This window comes from Rana temporaria, chromosome 5 (assembly GCF_905171775.1).
Source record: "Rana temporaria chromosome 5, aRanTem1.1, whole genome shotgun sequence".
NCBI lineage: Eukaryota > Metazoa > Chordata > Amphibia > Anura > Ranidae > Rana > Rana temporaria.
The window spans coordinates 148,393,623-148,418,136 of NC_053493.1; the positions used below are offsets into that span (position 1 = coordinate 148,393,623).

At 42.9% G+C, this 24,514-nt stretch overlaps 1 protein-coding gene across 1 annotated transcript in view; it reads left to right on the forward strand.

Annotated features, from left to right (window-relative positions):
• SUGCT (succinyl-CoA:glutarate-CoA transferase) overlaps positions 1 to 24,514 on the forward strand; it is a 1,112,375-nt gene that overhangs the window by 80,382 nt on the left and 1,007,479 nt on the right. The window contains exons 7-8 of the mRNA XM_040353242.1: positions 3,711 to 3,802; positions 15,957 to 16,100. Of these exons, the coding sequence (XP_040209176.1) occupies positions 3,711 to 3,802; positions 15,957 to 16,100 (236 nt within the window). The remainder of the gene's footprint in view (positions 1 to 3,710; positions 3,803 to 15,956; positions 16,101 to 24,514) is intronic.

The following is a 24,514-nucleotide window of genomic DNA, read 5'->3' on the forward strand; positions in this document are numbered from 1 at the left end:
GCTCCAAGAATTTAAGTTTGTAGTGGAGCATAGGCCCGGGAGACTGCATCAAAATGCAGATGCCCTCTCCCGAGTCCATTGTTTGAGCTCCACTGTTGCCTCCACCTCCTTGGCGTTGGGGCACAGGGGGGGGATATGTACAGGACGCCATGGCTGGGTCCTGGAAGGACGTTATATTTCCCCTCTGTTTGGACTGTGGTGCCTTTAAGGGAATGGAAAGGGTTAACGCACCTGTGTAAGGAAGTAGTTTAAAGCAGACAGGAAGTGCAGGTGAGAGTAAAGGAGTGTAGGTGAGTCCAATGCATGGTGAATGGTGGACAAGGAAAGCTGTGGAAGCTATGAAAAGCTGTGAAAGGACTTGGCAGTGTCCTGCCTAAAAACCTGCTACTGAAGGACTTACCTGGAAGGACTGTTTAACTGCAATAGCAGTTCTGAGCTGTACAAGTCGGTGAGACTGTTATTTCTTTTGTTTTTGCTGCTGCTAAGCCATTTAAGTTTAATAAACCATAGTTTTGATTTAAGAAGCCTGTGTCCTGCGATCAAGCTGGTCCCCCAAACATTACAGTGTATATGTGTGTATATATATATATATATATATATATATATATATGTGTGTATATATATATATATATATATATATATATATATATATATATATATGTATATATATATATATATACCGTATTTATCACGGTATAACGCGCTCCCGCGTATACCGCGCACCCCTAAAGTTGCCCAGAATCCTGTGGAAATTTTTTTTTTGTTGTACTTGCAGATTTGGTGTCTTGCGCGGCGTCCATCGGCGGCCTCGTCGGGTCTGGCGTTAGTCTGCGGCTTTGGGTGTCCTCTTCGTCGGGTCCGGCGTCCTTCTGCGGCTTCGGGTGTCCTCTTCGTCGGGTCCGGCGTCCGTCTGCGGCTTCGGGTGTCCTCTTCGTCGGGTCCGGCACCCAGATGCGCCTCTCTCCTTGTGTTTGTTTATATATATATATATATATATATATATATATATATATATATATACCGTATTTATCGGCGTATACCGCGCACTTTTTTGCCCTGAAAATCAGGGCAAAATCGTGGGTGCGCGGTATACGCCGATACCCACTTTCCCGCGCCGAGTTTTGAATACTGCGCCGACATATACAGAGCGCAGTACACTCGTGTATTGTCGGCAATGCTCGGCAACTCTCGCGCTGACGTCCTGTACATCCAGGACGTGAGCGCGGAAGGAGCCGAGACTGCCCGACTATACCCGAGTGTACTGCGCTCGGTATATGTCGGCGCAGTATTCAAAACTCGGCGCGGGAAAGCGGGTATCGGCGTATACCGCGCACCCACGATATTGCCCACAAAAAAGTGCGCGGTATACGCCGATAAATACGGTATATATATATATATATATATAACAAACACAAGGAGAGAGGCGCATCTGGGTGCAGTCGTTTTTAACATTACCTTTTATGTTTATTAAAAGCTTATCAACTCACATCACAGTATCAGCTCACTGAGTCACCTGCCTGCCTGACAGTACATTAGAAAAAGTACAACAGGAACAGCCTGCAGTCAGATCTAGCTACACTGGATACAGTGGATATATATATGTATATATATATATATATATATATATATATATACACACAAGCCTGGATGTATATATGTATATAATGCAGGCGGCATTAAATAGTGTGGGGCGTGGACTTAACCCCCTGAGCCATAATTGGCCAAATGCCCCCTGCTTTTGGCCAATTATGGCTCTCTTTGCTGACGGCGCTGTGATTGTTCAAAGCATGCGGGTCATAGTGCATGCTTGGCCAATCATCAGACAGCAATGCACTGCACTGTCACAGTGCATTATGGGGCGTGACACGCCGCTCGAATTTGGCCCTATGATGTTCGAATTTTAACGAACGATCGACCCAAACATAAAGCTCATTCCTAATCCTGATCTCTGAACTCTTGGCAATAAACCTCAGACATGAAATATGAACAAAACATATCCCTCTGTAGTGTATATGTGTCTCAAATAAGAGCACAAAGTGTAATGCTTTGTTCCTCTGCTATTAGCATGAATAATGTTTGAGAAGTTTTCCTGACACCAAGAGAAAAAAGATGACGGGAGCGCTCAGAGATCTCACTAAGCTCTACAGTGTGTAATTTCAGCTCTCTGTCTCCTTTTTTTCTGACAGCTCAGACAACCAGTCTACAATGAGCTCTATAAATTCTGGACTTTATTTAAAGTCTTAATTACTGCAAGTTGTCTCAGCTGAAGACAAGCAAATCCTGGAATACAATTCAAGTAACACTGTACTTCTCAAGAGAAATATGCATTTCTGCCACTAGCGAGCACTGCAGGGGAAAGGTTTTAATTTAGTTTGCTTGTGGGCTCCATCTTGTACCTCCTATAGTTGGGCGATCGTTGGGATACAGTAGATCATAGCTTCTCTCCTCTCAGGTCTTTATTGAAAAGTAAGAGGGTAGATTTGTCTGACAAATTAGTTTATCTTTATAACCTTTATATGATTCCTATTATGTTCTCCGCCATCACAGCATAATGTGATAAACAGGGATATCCAAGCTACGACCCTCCAGCTGTTGCAGAACTACACGTCCCATGAGGCATTGTAAAACTCACATTCACAAACATGACTAGGCATGATGGGAATTGTAGTTCCTGAACAACTGGAGAGCCAAAAATTGGAGACATGAGAAAAAATGGTCCTCAACTCCTTGCTTGCTCTTTAAAATCTTCAAAATGTATTGATTCTCCATAAAAGACACAGACAGCAGATGTAAACACGTTTCAACCTTGCGTGCCTTGTTCACTACAAGGCCTGCAAGACTGCAATGCGTTTACATCTGCTGTCTGTGTCTGAGTTGCGGACCATCTTTTCTCATGATTGCTACTGCAGCTGTGTGACTGCCTTTCCGCACACAAGTAACTCTAAAGAATCTTGTGATTATATTGGATTGTAGGACCCTACTTCTGATTTAATTTATAGTTGGGAGACCCCTGTATATAGACTTTAAAGTCTGGTCAGTAAATAGTTTTTTTCTTTTTTTCCTCTCAGTAAAATGGTGAGACCAACATCTAGAATTTGGAAACATTTCCACGGTAATTTCTTCTGCGGTTTGCATATAATGTGAGAAGAAATATTATTTTCCAGATGCTGCAAGGTTGACAAAACACATCATAATGAAAGCACAAATGGCTTTTGCCTCCAGAGTTCTCAAAGAAAACAAAAATGGGCAGACTCAACGGACTACTGTTTTTTTTTTTCTGCCAACACTTTTATATGTTTCAAAAGTTTAAAAAAAAAAAATCTTACGACTTCAAAATTTCGGAAAATTTTACATCTCCAGCATGTTACACCCTCCGAGTCCATCTTGTGTCCAGACTGGCATGCTTAGGTGTACCAAAAAAAGTGTGGTAATTTTACAATGTTCAGACACAGTGGGGTTGATTTACTAAAACTAGAGAGTGCAAAATCTGGTGCAGCTGTGCATGGTAGCCAATCATCTTCTAACTTCAGCTTGTTTAGTTAAGCTTTGATGAAAAAAGCTGGAAGCTGATTGGTTTCTATGCTGGACCACATTTTGCACTCTCCAGTTTTAGTAAATCAACCCCAGTGTTTCCACCTGTTGAGATTTTGCATTCTAACCGTTGACAGTTATTAGAACGTTTTGATGAATTGTCACCCTTGAACTTTCAGGCTATGGACAATCTGGCCCACTGTTTCAAAGAGCTGGGTATGATGCTGTAGCTTGTGCAATGTCTGGATTAATGCATATCACAGGACCAGAGGTATGAATTCTCTATTTTTGGCATGTTTTTTTTAATGTAAAGTTAATAATGTTTAAAACAATGGCATTAAATATTATATATAAAGAGCAGGGCTCAAAATTTCAAGTCCTGAGCTACTAGCCAGGCCTCAAGAGTTACTCGCCACCAGTTGCCCCACCTAATTCATACACTGCCCTGCGCCTAATTGCACCCGTAAACACGCCCTTGTAGATTATCTCATGGAATGACACTGTTAAATTTTTTATGCAGAATCAAGTTACAAAATTAAATATTACCAACAACAACTTTAACAAAATGGGACAGGGCACTGGGGTCAGACCAGAGGGACAGGGCACTGGGGGCAGATCAGAGGGACAGGGCACTAGAACTGGGTATCTTCCCCATTCTCTTGCTGTCTCCTCTGCAACTCCCATCCATCCTCTTTCTCTCATTCATCTCATCATCAGGAGCCTGTGTGTGCGGCTCCACGCTTGCATGTCCCCACTTCCCCCTTTTATTCAGGCTGGCAGTGAGGAGAGGAGGTGCAGCACAGCGAGAGGGAGTACAATCCAACGCTGAGATCCACACAACTGCACAGCCATTGACACCATAGCACAGCACACACTGACACCGCACAGCACACATTGAGACCAGTCTGTTCACAGTGCTCAGGCTCAACTGCTGGACACTTACATAGAGCACAAGTAGAAGAAAACTGTGCAAACTGGAAGGCTGCCGCTGTCATGTCAGGGCAACTTTCAGTGAGTGCTGCACCGGAGTGGTAATTTTCGCAATTCTCCACCTCACTCATTACTTTCTGCTCTCCAGCTACATTGGTCGGGGGAGGGGGGGCAGGCTCAGAGAGGTCATACTGTTAGGTCCCATGGCTTAATGAGAATTGTAAGGAGAGCACCTGTGTACTGCTCTGCCTGTGCGCGGCTCACCAGCTTACCTATTCCGAGCATGCACCTTTCCTCTTCGGCAGCCAATCTCATCGGGACTCTAAGTGTAGGCACAGATTGGAGGGAGATTGGTCATGTAGCCCTGTCATGACTCGCCCCCAGCTTAAATCCACTCGCCAAATGCTAGTAGGCGAGTGGAAATTTTGAGAGCTGTAAAGAGTAAATGGACCTATACTTTTTGCCCCCTTGCTTTGACCAAAATTAACCCACCCTCCCTGTCCACAAATGTGTACTTGCTTTGATCCAACGTCCACGACCTTGGGTGATTCCACATCTAGTACTGAAAGCCTCACTTCCCTTGCTGCTGCCGCACATTACTGAACCATGCAATTTTATTCTCTCTGTTTCAAGGTCAGAGACAAAGATAGATGACAATAAATGCAATCCCATAGAAGTCTATGGGGATATAATGTGCAGGTGTGGCCAGGGTGTAAACAATCACCAAAAACCGTGGCTGTTGGATCAAAATAACTGGGTGGGGTGGTTTAGGTTGGGGTAAAGGGTCAAAAAGAATAAGTGTACTTTGCTTGAATGTGCACTTATGCTTTAAGTCATGTACCAGATTTTCTCCAACATGGGCACAGATTCAATTAAAATGTGTGGTCTATTTGTCAAGTGCTTTGGAATTACAGAATGGAATTCTGTGACATTTTTTAAATTTGTTTGAAGTTCTCTTTCTTTGCACAAAGATGAGTAAAACTGTTTCTTTTTTAGGACAGAATTATTTTAGAAACTGGAATGCATTCATAGTAATAAACTTCAGACATAGTTTTTGGATTGCAAAATATCTTGTATAAATAAGTCGTCTTTTTTTTCTCTTTTTTTTTTCTCTCATGAATCTGGACGTAGTTATGTGCGAAAATCTCAGTGCTGACCATTGCTTACTTTTATTTGAATGTGCCACCGTTTGTTTGCAAGAGTGCAAAGCGTCCACTAAATCTCAAAGCAAAGTTAGATTCTGCTAGTGATAGATAATCCAAAATAGCTGCTGAATGTTGAAAAACAAGTAAAAAAAAAGTAAATAATTTTTTTAAATATATTTTACCTATATTAATAGGTGTACATTTGTTAAAAAAATATTTTCCAAAAATGTATATTCTGTTCCTGCTCTGGGTCTTAACCACTTCAATTCCCGGGAAAGTACAAATATCCCCCAAATGACCTGTTTGTAAAGTAGACAGTCAGGTATTTAGTAAGAGTCATGGCGTGTTTTTTAAAAGATGTCATTTTTTTTCACATCGTTTTTTTTTTACATACTGTCACCAGTGCAATACAGCATCATCATATAACTGGTGTGGCGGTGGCCAGGGACACTGACTTTGTTTTTACTTTTCTTTATTTATGTTTACATTTTATTTACACACAGTGACCACAGCAATAGTGTTACCATGGGGAGTGCCATTTTGGGAGTTTTATTTTTATTTTTGACATACTATGCTTGCGTATAGCAGTGATTTTCACTGCTATAAGCAAATATTTTTTACTGAATGACAGTATTGTGTAATGACTGTGTATTGTTGTGATTAACTGTGATTGGCCACAGCTAATCGCATGGTACAAATAGGCTATGGTTAGCCCTGTATGTACCATGTGACCACTGTGACCAATCACAGCTAGCAACACAATTGTATATAATTTATGGCATGAAAGGAAGCCATTAATTGTTTACAACTGTCATGTGATCTGTTGTGATTGGTCACAGGGGTCACATGGTACCGGCAACGGGCCAGTACACTGATCAGTCATCCGCTGTGTCCAGTGGACACAGCAGGAGGCAGATCGTGCTGGAGTGCAGTCAGTTTTTGGGAGGACATAACACGACGTCCTCCCAGAACAATAGGGTTCCTGCCCGACCGTCATTTATAATAATGGGGGCGGGAAGCAGTTAACCATTTCCCTAACCTATAAAAAAAGTTTTGGCTCTACACTAAACTTTTTTCCAAGCATTTTTGTTAAGCTTTTTCCATTGCATTATTTTTGTTTGTGCATTTCCTTAACCACCCCACAATTGGCCTTTGGATTAAATACTTGGTCAGGTAACACCCTGTTCTAAGTGGATGTTTTTAGAACATTTTTTTTTTCCTGTGAGTTCATGCACATTGCACTGTCATTGGGCAGTGCAGAGCACAGGCAAAAGGTACACAGCCAGTAAGACTGGCTCTGTATTTTGTGAATGATGTGATCAATCGCAGAGCTCACAAGTTGGTGCTTACGGCTTGGTGCTCACCACAGCCACTGTCACTGTCACAGAAAATATTTCAACATTTGCAATTCACAGTCATAGGTGCTGTTCGCAGCCAGTGTAATAACCAGTGTTTTTTAAATGTTGCCCATTACAGCTTGTTTCACAGCCAGTCACTTCCATTGTTGCTGATCACAGCCAATGTTCCCAAGGGCCCAGATTCAGTAAGCAATTGCGCCTCCGGAGCAATTGCTTACTTGCTCCGGCGTTACGAATGCTCCTGATTCAGGAACATCGTAACGCCGACTGCAGCCTAAAATCTGCGTGGCATAAGGCTCTTATGCCACGCTGATTTTAGGCTGCATTCTTGCGTTGACCGCTAGGGGGCGCTCCCATTGTGATCAGCGTATAGTATTCAAATTACATACTAACACCGATTCACAAAGTTGCGCGGGCCCTGCGTACGCAAGGTACGGAGTTTCCGTACGGCGTCTTTAGCGTAAGGCTGCCCCTTCTAATAGTAGGGGCAGCCAATGCTAAAGTATAACCGCCCTTCCCGCGTCGCGACGTTCAAATTTTACGTTGTTTGCGTAAGTGATTCGTGAATGGCGCTGGACGCAATTCACGTTCACTTTGAAGCAAATGACGTCCTTGCGACGTCATTTGCCGCAACCGACGGAGCATGCGCTCTACGCTCAGCGCGGGAGCACGCCTAATTTAAATGATTTCCGCCCCCGGCGGGATCATTTACATTGCGCGCGCTTACGCTGGGCAATTTTGCCGGTGCGCCCTCGCAATTTACGGAGCTACTGCTCCGTGAATCGAGGGCAGCGGCGCAAATTTGTGGGGGCGCAGGGCAAAATCGTTGCCATGTGCCTCCGCAATAAAAGAGCAAATCTCTTTGAATCTGGGCCAAGGTTGCTAATCTCAGCAAGTATAGCTGTTCACAGCCAGTGACAGTGTTTCCCACATTGCTAAATACAACCAGTGCCTGCATTTCCAGAATTGCAAAACGCAGCCATTGCCAGCATTTCCAGGGTTGCAGATCACAGCCAGTGCCAGCATTTTCATCATTGCTGATCACAGTCAGTGTCAGTGTTTTCAATGTTGTTGGTTGGTTGTTGATGATTTTGAAATTTTTAATAATAGTTTTTTAAGAGGGTTACTTGAAACTAAAGCAAAAAAATGAAAAAACAAAACAAAAGTACTTTTAAAATGGTTGTTTTTCTCACTTTCTTATGTACAGTAAAACCTTGGTTTGAGAGTAACTTGGTTTGAGAGCGTTTTGCAAGACAAGCAAAGTGTTTCAATACATTTTGCCTTGGTAAACAAGCAATGTCTTGATATAAGAGTAGCGTCATGTCACAACTGAGTTTAAAAAAGAAGAGAGGAGCCTCTAAGTGTAGTTTTTTTCTGCCGTTGCCAGAAGACCTTCTGTCACAAGGTCCCATTCTTCATCCTGCTTTACAGTCGCTGGCTTTAACGGTGTGGCTGTTGAAAACCAGGTGCTGAAAGACCGAGGCCTATCGGATTCGGTAATTACCACCGTGCTGAGGGCACGGAAGTCTTCTTCTGAAGATTTACCATTGCACGTGGAAGGCTTACATCTCTATGTGCGAAGAGATGGGGTGGCAACCACGTACATATTCAGTTTCTAGGATCCTGCTGTTTCTACAGCGTGGAGTGGATCAGAAACTTACCTTAGGCACTATTAAGGGGCAGATTTCAGTCTTGGCTGTTTTCTTTCAACGACCCTTGGCGACTCACTCACTAGTGAGCACTTTTGTTCAAGGGGTTCGACATGTGGCTCCTCCGGTTCGACCACCACTACCTCCGTGGGATTTGAATTACTTCAGGAACCCCCCTTTGAGAACATCAGAGAGATTCCTCTCCTGACAGTCTCCCAGAAAGTTGCCTTTCTAGTGGCCATTACATCTGTCAGATGGGTTTCTGAGTTGGCGGCCCTGTCTTGCAAGTCCCCCTACTTGGTCCTCCATAGGGATAAAGCGGTGCTATGCCCGCAGCCTTCGTTTCTTCCAAAGGTGGTTTTGGCTTTTCATCTAAATTAAGACATTGTACGTCCATCTTTGTGTCCTCAGCCGTCGCATCCCAAGGAGGCTGCCTTACATTCCCTAGACGTGGTACGTGCTCTGCGGGTGTATCTGTCTGCTACGGCTCAGTTTCAGAGGTCAGACTCACTTTTTGTATCGGTGTCTGGTCCAAAGAAAGGCCTGGGGGTCTCGTCGGCCACCATTTCTCATGGATCAGACAGATCGTGATTCAGGCTTACACCTTGAAAGGGCGGGCGCCTCCTTTTCCTGTCACGGCGCATTCGGCCAGGGCAATTGGTGCTTCCTGGGCTTTCCGACATCAAGGGTCTGTCTCACAGGTGTGCAAGGCGGCGACCTGGTTGTCCATTCACACCTTTACTAAATTTTACAAGGTTGATATAAATGCATCTTCGGATGCTTGCTTCAGCCGCAAAGTTTTGCAGGCGGCTGTTTAAAGATTGCAACTCCTCCGTTGAGGAGCACTGGTGTGTTGGGGTGAAGTTTGACTTTTGATTGCTGTTCCCACCCCTAATTTTTTTTACAATGCTTGGGGACGTCTCTACAGTCAAGAATATAAGGAAGCTGTGTCCATCCATGGACAAAAGAGAAAATTGGATTTTTGTACTCACCGTAAAATCATTTTCTCTGAAGTCCATGGACGGACACAGCACCCACCCCTCCTTTTTAGGTTTGTACTGCTTTTTGACGAACTGAGCTACTCACTGCAGTGAGAGAGGTTATGACCGGAGGGACTGCCCCCTGGATGGGGCTGTTCAGCTTTGCTAAAGATTACATGTTTTAACCATTAACATCTCCTCTCCTCTCCTGTAACCATAGTTACATTTAATGAAGGTACAACATTTAGCAACTTATTGCTAAACTTAGAGATGCCTCTCTTCTCTTTTATACTCTGTAAAAAAATGCTTTGATACACAAGTGCTTTGGATTACAAGCATGTTTCTGGAACGAATTATGCTTGCAAACCAAGGTTTTACTGTATATAATTAGGCAATGGTGCTATAGAATACTTTATACTACTACCCCATGTCACTGTTTTGATAGTGTATTGCATTATATATGGCTCAGAAGTGGTAGTACCCCATTGTGGCAATGTTTCAGGACTGCATATTATATCTTTTAGGTTTAAAGCGGAAGTAAACCCATCTATTTGATAGTTTAAAAAAACAGTTCACATTCCCGGCATGCCGGAAATGCTAGATGTCACATTTGCTTGTGCTCTCAACCAAACTGTGAAACCATCCAATGGCTGGTTTCATAACTGATCACATGTGCAGCATCGTGGCAGTTGCAGATAAAACAGAGGCCAAGATGGCAGCTTCCTTGGCTGAAAACAGTAGGAGGGTTTACTTCCACTTTACGTAGTATACATTTCTTTTTTGCTGAATGAATTGGGCTTAAATTGGTAGCAAATTTGGATACATATATTTGTATTTTCATAGCATTTATTTGGAATAAATAATAATAATAATAAAAAAAAAAAAAATTCTTGTAATTTTTCCTAACGTAATGATTATGTACTCTTTGCACCCTCATAAATGTATCTAAATGTATAATCATCAAAGTCTGCTTATTAAATTGATTTCACATTAGTGTGACTTTTATGTAACTTAACAGGATGGTAAAGTGAACGTACAGCATATTTGCCAGCTTTTTGTTGCCCTGTTCCAGCTTTTTTGAGATGTGTTGCTGACATCAACTTTAAAATTACCTTATTTTTTTCTTAACCGCTTGCAGACCACCCCATGTAGATACACAGGGAAGGGGCTGCTGCTCTGTTCCGAATCACATACATACTGTATGCGTGATCTAGAATTTCCTCTTAGGGGGCACATGCAAGTCAGTCATCAGGTCCAGTTCAGTACATTTTTGCTGTGGACCTGCTGATCGGCTGTACCGAATCACAGCAAAGCCTGTGTCCATGTTTGTAAATGCAGACACAGAAACTGCACTGTTCTTCTCTCTTGGGGCCCTTTTTGGTTCCAGAGATGTGAGAAAAACAGCACACTTTCACTTGCACACACACCTAGTTAGGGACATTTAACCCCTTAATTGCCCTCCAGTTAACCCTTTCACTGGCCTGTCATTAGTACAGTGTGCAGATTTGTTTTATCACTATAATATTGTCACTGGTGACATCAGAATGGAGCAGTGTTAGTATAATTTCTGATCACTGCCACATCTGATACATTGTACACAAAACTTGCAGTGCTAACAAGATCAGGCCTTTTAGTCCTAAAGATTCAATGAGTCCCTGGCAGCCAGGAGCTCTTTTTGCTTTTAGTCGCACTGGATAACTATACATTTAGTGCCCAAAATGTCTAAAGAAAGGTACACTAGTGAAGAGACCTACAGGATTCTGAGACTGACAGATGATAGCGAAGGGAAATCTTCTCTTTCAGAATCAGGCTCAGAAGACAACTGTATACAATGTAAAAAGCAGCAGCACCCTGAGGGAGTTCAGACGATGGAGAAGAGGTCCCTGCTAAGGTTAGGGATACCCAACCCCATTCCCAGCTTGCTGAGGTGCTAGAAACACACAATTATTCTCATATGCAGCGGCCTAGTACATCCTGGAATTTTACACACACTGCAGTATCTCATGGTGACGTGGTGAGCCCCAGAAGTGCAGTCCAAGCTGGTGAGGTGACTAGCAGTAATAGTATCCCACAGCAACCACAAATTCAAACATAGGCTCTTAGAGCCCATAGTGTCCTTCCAGAGGTGCTTGCAAATCCTGATTGGCAGCTCTCAGATTCAGAAGCATCCATTATCCCTCCATTAACAGCCTAACCCAGGATTCAGGTGGAAACAGCAAATTTCACAATCCTCTTTATTTTTTTTTTGTGTGCCGTTCTTCACAGAACAATTGTGTCGATTTATTGTGGACCAAAGCAATCTTTATGCCGACCAGTACATTTCTGCCAACCCAAATTTGTACCTTGCCAGACCATTCGAGTAGCAACTTATCATGGTTTCCGAGTGTAACATTTTTGGGGGCATAACCCTTAACATGGGCATTACAAAAAACATATGAATTGCAGTCATATTGGTCCACAGACCTGATTCAACATATGCCCATTTTCTCTGCTGCAATTGCTGGGCATAGATTTGAGCATATCATGATTTTCTTTCTTCCTTGAGGTGACTCTGAATACACACAAAATTGGGCCCCTTGTAAATTACCTGGAAATTTCCAGATATACGCCCTGACAAAACATCTGTGTAGACAAGTCCCTTATTAATTTTCTGCCTGCCTTCCATTTAAGAAATACAGTGCCTTGAAGAAGTATTCATACCCTTTTAATTTTCAACATTTTGTCATGTAACAACCAAAAACGTAAATGTATTTTATTGGGATTTTATGTGATAGACCAACACAAAGTATCACATAATTGAAAAGTAAAAGAAAAATGTTAAATGGTTTTCCATTTTTTTTTTATATTTGAAAAGTGTGGCGTGTATTTGTATTCAGCCCCCTTTACTCTGATACCCCTCACTAAAACCTAGTGGAACCAATTGCCTTCAGAAGTCCCCTAATTAGTAAATAGATTCCACCTGTGTGCTTTAATCTCAGTATAAATACAGCTATTCAGTGAAGCCCTCAAAGGTTTGTTAGAGAGCCCTAGTGAACAAACAGCATCATGAAGGCCAAGGAACACACCCAACAGGTCTAGGATGAAGTTGTGGAGTAGTTTAAAGCAGGGATAGGTTATAAAAAAATATCCCAAGCTTTGAACATCTCACTGAGCACTGTCCAATCTATCAAAAATGGGAAAGAGTATTGCACAACTGCAAGCCTAACAAGACATGGCTGTCCACCTAAACTGACAGGCTGGGCAGGGAGAGCATTAATCAGAGAAGCAGCCAGGAGGCCCATGGTAACTCTGGAGGAGTTGCAGAGATCTACAGCTTCGGTGGGAGAATCTGCCCACAGGACAACTATTAGTCATGCACTTCACAAATCTGGCCTTTATGGAAGAATGTCAAGAAGAAAGCCATGGTTGAAAGAAAGCCAAAGGAAATCACATTTACAGTTTGCGAGAAGCCATGTGGGGGACACAGCAAACATGTGAAAGAAGGTCCTCTGTTCAGATGAGACCAAAATAAAACTTTTTGGCCTAAAAGCAAAAACGCTATGTGTGACGAAAAACTAACACTGCACATCACCCTGAAAAATGGTGATTGTAGCATCATGTTGTGGGGATGCTTTACTTTAGCAGGGACAGAGTTGATGGGAAGAGGGATGGAGCCAAACACAGGGCAATCTTAGAAGACCTGTTAGAGTCTGCAAAAGATTTGAGACTGGGGCAGAGGTTCACCTTCCAGCAGGACAATGACTCTAAACATACAGCCCGAGCTTCAATGTAATGGTTCAGATCGAAGCATATTCATGTGTTATAAAGTCCAGACCTAAATCTAATTTAACCACTTCTCTACTTTGGGTGTTTTTCAGATTTGGTGTTTACAAGACTAAAACAGTTTTTTTTGCTAGAAAATTACTTAAAACCCACAAACATTATATATTTATTTTTTTCTAACACCCTAGAGAATAAAATAGCGATCATTGCAATACTTTTTGTCACACCATATTTGCGCAGCGGTCCTACAAGCGCACTTTTTTTGGAAAAAAAACACTTTTTTGAACTAAAAAATAAGACAGCAATAAATTTGGCCCAATTTTTTTATATATTGTGAAAGATAATGTTACGCCAAGTAAAATGGTACCCAACATGTCATGCTTACAAATTGTGCCCGCTCGTGGCATGGCGTCAAACTTTTACCCTTAAAAATCTCTTAAAAATTCTATAGGTTGCATTTTTTGAGTTACAGAGTAGGTCTAGGGCTATAATTATTGCTCTCGCTCTAACGATCGCGGCGATACCTCACTTGTGTCGCTTGAACACCGTTTTCATATGCGGGTGCTACTCGCGTATGCGTTCGCTTCTGCGCATGAGCTCGTCGGGACGGGGCGCTTTAAAAAATTTTTTTTTTTTCTTATTTATTTTTATTTATTTTATTATTTTTTACACTGGAAAAAAAAAAATCACTTTTATTCCTATTACAAGGAATGTAAACATCCCTTGTAATAGAAAAAAGCATGACAGGTCCTCTTAAATATGAGATCTGGGGTCAAAAAGACCTCAGATCTCATATTTAGACTAAAATGCAAAAAAAAAAAAAAAAAAATTTGAAACTGTCATTTTTTCAAATGACAAAAAAAAAATGTTTCTTTAAGAGGCTGGGCGGGACTGACGTTTTGACGTCACTTCCGCCCAGCAGAGCTATGGGGACGGGCGAAGGAGATTTTTCCTTCAGTCTCGTCCCCAGTCACCAGACGAACGGTCCCGATCGCCTCCGCCGCTACCGACGGCTACGGTAAGCGGCGGAAGGCGCGGGAGAGCGGCGGGAGGGGGGGGGCCCTCTCCCGCCGCCGATAACGGCGATCTTGCCGCGGAGACCGCCGTTATCGTTAACAGAACCGCTGACACTAAAGATTGATACCTCGGTTGTGGCAGCAGCTACTGCCGTTACCGAGATATCAATCTTTAAAGTTAGGCCGTATAAAGACGTACGGCGGTTTAGAAGTGGTTAAATTAGTGGCAAGACTTGAAAATTGCTGTTGACAGATTTTATCCATCTAATCTGACAGAGCTTGAGCTATTTTGCAAAGAAGAATTGGCAAAAATGTCACACTCTAGATGTGCAAAGCTGATAAAGACAGACCCAAAAAAGACTACAGCTGTAATTGCAGCGAAAGTTGGTTCTGCAAAGTATTGATTCAGGGGGCTGAATACAAATGCATGCCACACTTTTTTCAGATATTTTTTTGTAAAAAATAAAAAAAATGATTTATAATTTTCTATTCAATTCACAATTCTGTGCCACTTTGTGTTGGTCTATCACATAATACCCCATACATTTACGTTTTTGGTTGTAACATGACAAAATGTGGAAAATTTCAAGGGGTATGAATACTTTTTCAAGGCACTCCCCAGCAAGTGTGCCTGATATGAGGTCAAACTGTATAAGCTATACATATCATTTTAGAATTTACAAGGGAAAGAACCGTCGTGTAGAGCCCCTCGAATGCCCAGACTAGATGGGGAGCAGTGGCAAAATAGGATGGGACTTATGTTCCCCAAGGGATACCATTTGTACGTGGACAACTTCTATGTAGGTATGCCATTTTTTAGACACTTATTCAATCTTGGAATTGACCCCAAATCTAGATGCAGTGAGCCAATTGCATGAAAGACATTTTCCTGATGTCTTTCTTGGTACCCTGACCCAAAAGTCACCCCAAAAAAATATTGTGTCTGTAGCAGATGCAAAATTAGACATGACACCCATTTTTTCTGTTCTTTCTTTACTGTCCTGGCCAACCTGGTCTCTGCATTAAGGACTGATTATTTTGCTAAAACACACTAGAGGCATATTAGTTTAGGGTACAGCATGGCACAGTCTAGGGTACACAATACACACACACAAGGGTCTCGGGAAAATATTAGGTAGTCAGAAAACTGGCTATTACTTTTTGAGAGACAGTAAAATCCAAGGCTGCAAGATTATTGTTTAATTACAAGAAAGTAAAAAAAAAAATTTTTTTTTGAGTTATTGTTATATTGTTACTGTGTTTTATTGTTAACCGTTTGCTGTTGTTCGCTTTGCAATAATGCCAGTCAGCGCAGCACTGATCTGTTTATTCTGAGAGCAGCAGGGCGCTGCTATCAGAATACATACATCAGTGCCTGCAGCGCTACAGGAGGATTTTTTATCATTCACAGTTAAACATCCAAGCATGTGGGGTCTGGGGTGGTTAATGGCCGGACAACTACTATGCTTAATTATAGTATACTTAATTTTCTTAAGTTATCATACATAGTCATTATTTGTTCATTATTTGTGGATTTTGATATGCATTGTGTGTCCTCTCTAGTCATATCTTTGTTGACCTTTAGGATGGAGACCCTGTCCGGCCAGGTGTGGCTATGACTGATCTTGCAACAGGATTATATGCACATGGCGCCATAATGGCCGGATTACTACAAAAAAGTAAAACAGGAAAGGGAATGCATATTGACTGCAACCTACTTTCTTCACAGGTAAGCAAATCATTTTTACTTTTTTTAAACATTTCTTCTTTAGAGTGTTGTAACATCAAAAACATGAGGGATAATTAATCTAAAGAAAGAAGAGAAGCTGTTTTGGGTTATTTTATCTTAGATTCAACAATCATCTCCTTTACTGTCTTCTAATGTGACAATAGAAGCAGTGCATCCAGATCGATGCAATTTTGGCAAAACCTTGGGAGCAGTACCTGGACCCCATGCTGTGGGGATGGCCTGTAATGTTGCTTTAAGCACTATATCCTGCATGGGTGCTCATCTTGGCACTGTTCCAGGGCTGTTGTCCATCTTTGTTGATCCCTGTCCCTGAAAACTATCTCTGGGGTAAGGTAGCCTCCTCAGAGGCTGTACCATTTGCACAATTTAATTTAAGACAGACATCTTGTCAACCTGGAACAAGAACCCCTTCTGCAAGAACTCCTGATTAGGGTACAATTAAACAATGACACAGTCGTGGCCTACATCAACCACCAAGTGGGCACCAGGAGCCATGCAACTCTGAAGGAAGCAAGCTAAATGATCTCATACACATAGACTCATTGTCCAGCATACTCTGTGGTTCACATACCAGGAATGGACAACTGGATAGCAGATTACAGCAGATGCCACCACCTGGATCAAGGGGAATAGGTCCCTTCACCCAAACATTTTCAACCAGATTTTACCTCTGTTTGTGGCCAGGACCAAGGAAGGACTCATAGCCTTGGTATCGAGTGCCTTGATAATCCCCTTGTCTCAATTCAAGCTAATCTATACCTTCTCCCCTAGTGTGATTTATGTCTCGCCATCTCTACAGGATAGAGCAGAAGAAGAAGCTGGCAATTCACATTGGGCCAAACTGATCGTAAATGCCAGTAAAAGTAAAAGGTTGCCAGTAAAAAATAAGGCTGTGATGCTTGGTCCAGAGCCGGCTGAGACCATCTAAATATCTGCTACAGTGTGATCAGGCAGCTCTGGCGGAGGCGGTGCCTGAACATGTCATGTGATGTCATGGTGCAATGGAGCCAAGCAGAGAGGCCAGAGCCTTGTGTGCAGGTTTGCAATATGGGAGCAAGGCAGGCTGGGACCGGGACCCTCAGTGCTGTTTAGACTGGAGTAGACTGGATGGACTACTTGGCTTGGAGAGAGACTGTTATACCATGTACACAAGATCTGAAATTCCGACAGCAAAAGTTTGATATGAGCTTTTGAACGGAAATTCCAACCGTGTGTATGCTCCATCAGACTTTTGCTGTCAGAATTTCCACCAACAACAGATTGAGAGCTGGTTCTCAAATTTTCTGATGGAAAAAAATCCTATCAGAAAATCCAATCGTCTGTAGCAATTCCGAGGTGCAAAATTCCGATGCATGCTCGGAGACAATTCAACGCATGCTCGGAAGCATTGAACTTAATTTTCTCGGCTCGTCGTAGTGTTGTATGTCACCGCATTCTTGACGGACGAAAGATCAGAGAACTTTTGTGTGACTGTGTGTATGCAAGCCAAGCTTGAGCGGAATTCCGTCGGAAAAACCATCCAAGGTTTTTCCGACGGAAAATCCGATTGTGTGTACGCGGCATCACTGTGACTCAGGAGGGGACATGTTGTGTCAGTGAGGTCTCATCATCTGTGCTGCTGCACACTGCTGTCAGTGTCACAGTGAGAGTCAATTTATATGTGTGCGCCACCCATTCTAATTTATTGCCCTCCTGTGGCCTGTCCCTGAGCTACTCACTATATCAAAAATAAAATAAGAAATATGTTTTTTGCCTTATTATCTACCTTAAATCATATTGCTAATTGCATATTGTATTTGTTTGTAGTCAATACTCTAATTTGCACTTAAAACTGTAATTTTGTAACTTTTGGAAATGCCAGTAAAAACTTGGCCAGTAAATTTTGGGTGTTGTGTCAGTAAATTTCATAGGTTGACAACACTGCAGGACAGACCTGTCGTTTCAGGGTCCTATCTTCCTTCTTATTTCTCAGTCTCTGGCTTTAACAGCATTACTATTGAAGCCCAGGTCTTAGGAGGCAATGGGGTCTTTGAGTCTCTTATTCCTACAATGCTGAAAGCAAGAAAACCCACTTCCAGAAAGACTTACTAATGTACCTGGAAATCCTTTGTTTGCCTGGCGTGAGCACAGCACACTTCAGTTACAGAGATTACCCTGTGATTTACATGGCCTTCCCACAATTACGTCTTGACCAGAACTTGACCCCAAGCACTCTAAAATGACAAGTTTCGTCCTTGACCATCTTTTTCAAGATGTGAAAAAACTTGTCAACTTTTTTCCAAGGCATATCTCGCAACAAAACCCTCTTGCAGCACCCAGTGCATCCATGGGATCTCAACTTGGTTCTCTATGCCCCCTGCAGAAATCACTCTTTGAACCCACCAGGAATATTTTAAGGGAGGTGCCCAGGAGGTGTGTCCTCAAAAACTTGCCAGTATCCAATCACCTGAAAGTACAAACCTATAACCCAGGATCTATGAATACACATCCTGTGTTCTATACTGCACTCCAAGATATGGAATTTACAGGTCAATCAAAATAAATTTTTCAGATTTAATTTTAATAGAAAGAGTGTGCATGTATTTTAAGAGAGCTCTGAGTGCCCAAGTACATATACAGCTTCAGACCAAACTTTTGTAACAAGAATCAGACTAAAAACTTGGGTGTAATATATTTGTGGGTTTATAAACTCTAAAGCCTCGTACACACGATCGGATATCTGATGGAATCTAATCCGATGGATTTTTTTGTCGGATATCCAATGAAGCTGTCTTTCATCAGTCTTGCCTACATGCTATCAGTCAAAAATCCGATCGTGTCCAAACGCTGTGACATACAACACTACGACAAAAAAAAATGAAGTTCAATGCTTCCAAGCATGCGTCGACTTGATTTGGAGCATGCGTGGATTTTTGACAGATGGAGTTCCATACAGACGATTGGATTTTTCTATTGTTTTTTTATCCATAGGAAAAATTTAAAACATGTTCATTTTTTTTTCACCGATGGAAAACAAACCGATGGGGCCCACACTCAATCGGTTTGTCCGATGAAAACAGTCCATCGGTCTATTTTCATCGGACAAACCGATCATGTGTACAGGGCTTTCGGCCCTTTTCACACGGGCGGCTATTCTGCTGTTAAAAGCACGTTTTGTTATTTTGAAATTCCAAGACTCCATACACAGTGAACATTTGTACATTTCGATTAGCTGCATTACTTGCGTTTACATGCGTCTGTGTTTAGCCATGTTGGAACATTCTTTCCATTTCTGATGTGCTTCCTGTTGTTTTTCTTTCCTTGTTGCCGCTGCTATCTGCAGGTGAAAAAGTAAATGTAGTGTGTGAATGGGGCCATAGGAAATAATTGTTGGACGTGCATGTTCTAAAACATTTACTAAAGTATGGCCACCCTGGCTGGATATTTCGGCTTCTCAAATAGCGAATCTGTCTTTTTCCCAATCCTCCCTTTAAAGTGGAGGTTCACCCGGAAATGAAAATTTTTAACATTAGATTCATGCTCATTTTGTCAAGGGGAATCGGGTAGTATTTTTAAAATCGAAGCCGTACTTGCCGTTTTAGAGATACTGTACATCTTCTCCGCCGCTTCCGGGTATGGGCTGCGGGACTGGGCGTTCCTATTTGATTGACAGTCTTTCGACAGGCTTTCGACGGTCGCATCTATCGCATCACGATTTTCCGAAAGTAGCCGAACGTCGGTGCGCAGATGCCGTATAGAGCCGCGCCGTCGTTCGGCTTCTTTCGGCTACACGTGACGTGATAGATGCGACCGTCGGAAGCCTGTCGGAAGACTGTCAATCAAATAGGAACGCCCAGTCCCGAAGACCATACCCGGAAGCGGCGGAGAAGATCGCTCTCTAAAACGGTAAGTACTGCTTCGTTTTTTTAAAAAACTACCAGATTCCCCTTGACAAAATGAGCATGAATCTAATGTTAATTTTTTTTTTTAGGTTGAACTCCGGCTTTAAATAGGTCAGATACAAACCTTTTACCTAGGTTCGGAGAGGGCACCGTGTGTGTGTGTGTGTGTGTATGATTGTTGTGGGGGGTTGAATATGTGGTTGTTGTGTCACCTTGCTTATTCTTTTTGTTTATTGGCTGATTCGGATTGCCCATTTTTATCGTACAGCTGATTCTGATTATTCCTGCTATTAGTTATGAAATGTTATGGATGGTTTATTCTGTACTATCCTCTCCTTATTATTGTTGGGCTCTGCATAGCCGACATTAATGCCATCACCCTGGTTTAGATAGCAATTGTTTTGTATGTAATGGAAAAAAAACTTAAAGTAGTTTTAAAGGCTCAAGGTTTTTGACCTTCATGCTATGCATGAAGGTCAAAAACCTTCTGTATGCAGCAGCCCCCCCTAACACATACTGTACCTGAGCCTCATCTTGATCCAGCGATGTGCACAAGGGCCTTGGCTCTCCGAGCCTCTCACTCCTAACTGGCTGAAGAGTGAGTCAATCAGGAGAAGGAGGGGGCGGGGCTGAGCCACTTCTCTGTGTTAAATGAACACACAGAGCCGTGGCTCGGGAGCCCCAGAGCAAGCTTCTTGCTCAGGGTGCACTTGGCAGGAGGATGTGCAAAACCACATCAATAAAAGAAGTGCAGCGCATAAAACAAACTATGTGTCAAAAAAAATAATAATAAGTGACATTCTTTAGTGAAAAATAAGTAATAAACATGTAAATAATGTTCATGAAGTCCTGAAAGCACACAGTAAAATGTGCTAGTAAATACACCTTAAGACCACAAAGCGATAGAAAAAAAGTCCCAATTATAAACATTCAGCTTTAGTAAAAGGTATTGTATTAACCACTTTTACGACGGCAAGTCGGCTCTCCTGCGTGAAAAAACGTACCTGTACGTCGGTCTGTACAGGTGAGATTGCGGGTGCTTGTGCGCCCACTGGGAGCTGCAATAGTTGTGCACAGAGGCAGAACGGAGATCTGCCTTTGTAAACAAGGCGGATCCCCATTCTGAAAGAGGACATGTCAGAGATCTTCTGTTCCCAGTGATCGGGAACAGCAATCTCTGTCATGACCCTGGCAGCCCATCTTCCCTACAGTTAGAACACACCCAGAGAACACAGTTAACCCATTGATCACCCCCTAGTGGGAAATATGAGGGCCATGTTAGATGGTAAGCCTGATTCATATTTTCCAAAGAGTTTTGTCGTTTGTGTGATACCACAAGACATATTTATTATTTATCTGTTTCATATTGGTTTTATGCACTTGTTTTGGGTTTGTGAATTATTTTTTATTATATTTGTGTGCTAGACCCTCTGGCACACATTTGTTTGTTTCACATTGATACTTATGACTTTATTTCTTAGTGTGGGAACATATATCTATAATTTCAGATACAAATCCACATCCCATCTATGGCTAAGACCAAGAGGGATGCGGGTCTGTAACCTGAAAATCTAGTAGACCTCACGCTCTAATAAGCTACGGTAGCTATACTCACCACGTGTTGCCAGCAACACTTTCTCAACACCATTAAAGCTGAAAGAACTCATATTGCCTTTGTGCACATTCCTAAGGTGTTTGGAGACAGTGGAGATGTTTTTAGCATTTTAATTTATACTATCACAGTAATGTTCTGTTATGTGGAAATGAAGTGGATGAATCGTACAACCAACGTAATATGAACTACATGCAGGTGAATGACATGATCTGTGCCACAATTGATATATTCCTGTATTTTGAACTCTTCCTAAGCCCTGGTTCACGCTGGTGCGTTTTTGACATGTCAAATCGCATGTCGAATAGGCGGCATTTCCGGCAATGGCACCGCCCTAATCGGTGCAATGCTGCATCTGCGGCGCTGCACCGATTTCAAAAAGTAGTTTCTGTACTACTTTTTGCGATTTTCTCTGTAATCACGGCCGAAATTGGGACTGACAAGCGGGAGTGAAATTGTGCACGTTCAGCTGAACTCGCACGCAGGGCCGATCCTATGGTTACAGATGCCTGGGTGCAGAAATATTTCTGGCGCCCTCACTTGGGCGTGGTCATCTTACTAACTCCTCCCCTTTACAGATGTTTCTATGGCAACAACCCAAACTCAGAGATGCTCCCCTAAAGAGTCTTTGTTACCCTGGAATCCTCCCATGATCTCTTAACCGTAAGTACTCCAGTGAGACATACTACAGGATACGGTCAGAGACTGCAGACATGATACAGAAGATGGTCAGAGACTGCAGACATAATATAAGAGATGGTCAGAGACTGCAGACATAATACAGGAGATGGTCAGAGACTGCAGACATGATACAGAACATGGTCAGAGACTGTGGAAATAATACAAGAGATCTATGCATAAAATGCAGCCTCATCAGTGACCACCTATTGCAGCCTACCAGTGCCCATTAAATGCAGCCTACCAGTGCCCATCAAATGCAGCCTCGTCAGTGCCCATCAAATGCAGCCTCATCAGTGCCGATCCAATGCAACCTACCAGTGCTCACCAAATGCAGTCTACCAGTGCTCACCAAATCTAGCCTACCAGGGCCCATCCAATGCAGCTTATCAGTGCCCACCAATTGCAGCCTGCCAATGCCCACCAATTGCAGCCTGCCAGTGCCCACCAATTGCAGCCTGCCAGTGCTTAGACCTGTAGCCCCCTCTCCTATCACCTCTCCAGGCAGCCCTCCAGATCCCAGATCCACACACAAGGAGAGGAAGAGGGAGGGGAGAACTTTGGCGCCCCCACCTCTGTGGCACCTGGGTGCAGTGCACCGGATGCACCCTCCAAGGATCGGCCCTGCTCGCACGGCTTTATTCCCGCAGACCAGTGTAAACCTGGGCTTAGTGTTGACGGAAACGGTCTGTGTACAGCAATATTTACAAGTCTTGAGTCCACATATATAAGAACCCGGATGAGATAACCAAGTTTTTTTTCTTCTTTTTATTATCAAAATACACAAGATTGTGAGATAAAAGGGACTTAAGTGTAGGTGCGTGACAGCTGGGGAAACACCATTGAATAAAACATTATATAAGGCTTTATCAGAATACAGAATAGGGAGGTTCCGCTTTATGTTAGAAGCTGATTAGCTACTATGCACAGCTGCACCATATTTTGCACTCTCCAGCTTTAGTAAATCAACCCCACTCCATGTACCTCACAGAAAATGAACTATATAAATGTACCAAAGTTTTGTGCTGGTACCTTTCTTAACCGCTTAAGACCCGGACCAATATGCAGGTTAAGAACCTGGCCCCTTTTTGCGATTTGGCACTGCGTCACTTTTACTGACAATTGCGCAGTCGTGCGACGTGGCTCCCAAACAAAATTGGCGTCCTTTTCCCCCACAAATAGAGCCTTCTTCTACATATTTTTGCTAAAAGAAAATCGCAATAAGCATTTATTGATTGGTTTGCCCAAAATGTAATATTTTGTAAATGTAGCGTTTACAAAATAGGGTATAGTTTTATTGCATTTTTATTAATAATTTTTTTACTACTAATGGCGGCTATCAGCGATTTTTTTCGTGACTGCGACATTATGGTGGACACATCAGACGCTTTTGACACATTTTTGGGACCATTGTCATTTTCACAGCGAAAAGTGCTATAAAAATGCACTGATTACTGTACTAGGGGGCGCTAAAGGGTTAAGTGTGACCTAATGTGTTTTTTCTAACTGTAGGGGGGCGTGCATGGACGTGTGTAACGTCACTGACCGTCTTTACACTCACCTCTCCGCGTTCCTCCGCTCCTGTGGCCCGATCGTGGGACACCGGCGGCGATCGGGTCCGCGGGTCCCACGGGCGCGGTCACTGAGCTTTGGACTAGCGTGCTCGCGACCAACGGCTGGGCTCTTAAAGGGGACATACCTGTACGTCCATGTGCCCAGCCGTGCCATTCTGTCGACGTATATCGTCGTGCGGCGGTACTTAAGTGGTTAAAGTGATTTAAAAAAAAAATAAAATCCATAAAGATATTGATAAAAGCTTCATAACATAGCGTATCATTAATGCTTTAGTTAAATAAATGTGCAAAAAAGCCTTTTTCTTTAACCACTTGGTAACCGCCCTATAGCCGAAATACGGCTACAAGGCGGTTCCCTTACTCTGGGAGGGCGTCAATATACGTCCTCCCGGAGAATCAGATTTGCGTGCCCGAGCGGGCGCGCACACGCGATCACCGTCGCTCGCCGGGTCCACGGGACCCGCAGCAACAAGGATCGCGGTAAGGAGCCAATGGAAGCGGCTCCTTACCACGTGATCGCGCCGTCCAATGACGGCGCGATCACTTGTAAACAAACCGGCGCCTCTCACTCTCACTGTAATTCGGTACAGTGAGAGAGGAGAGGAGGGGGGGGGGAGCGGGTGGCAGCAGCAGCACTGTGGGCTGGAT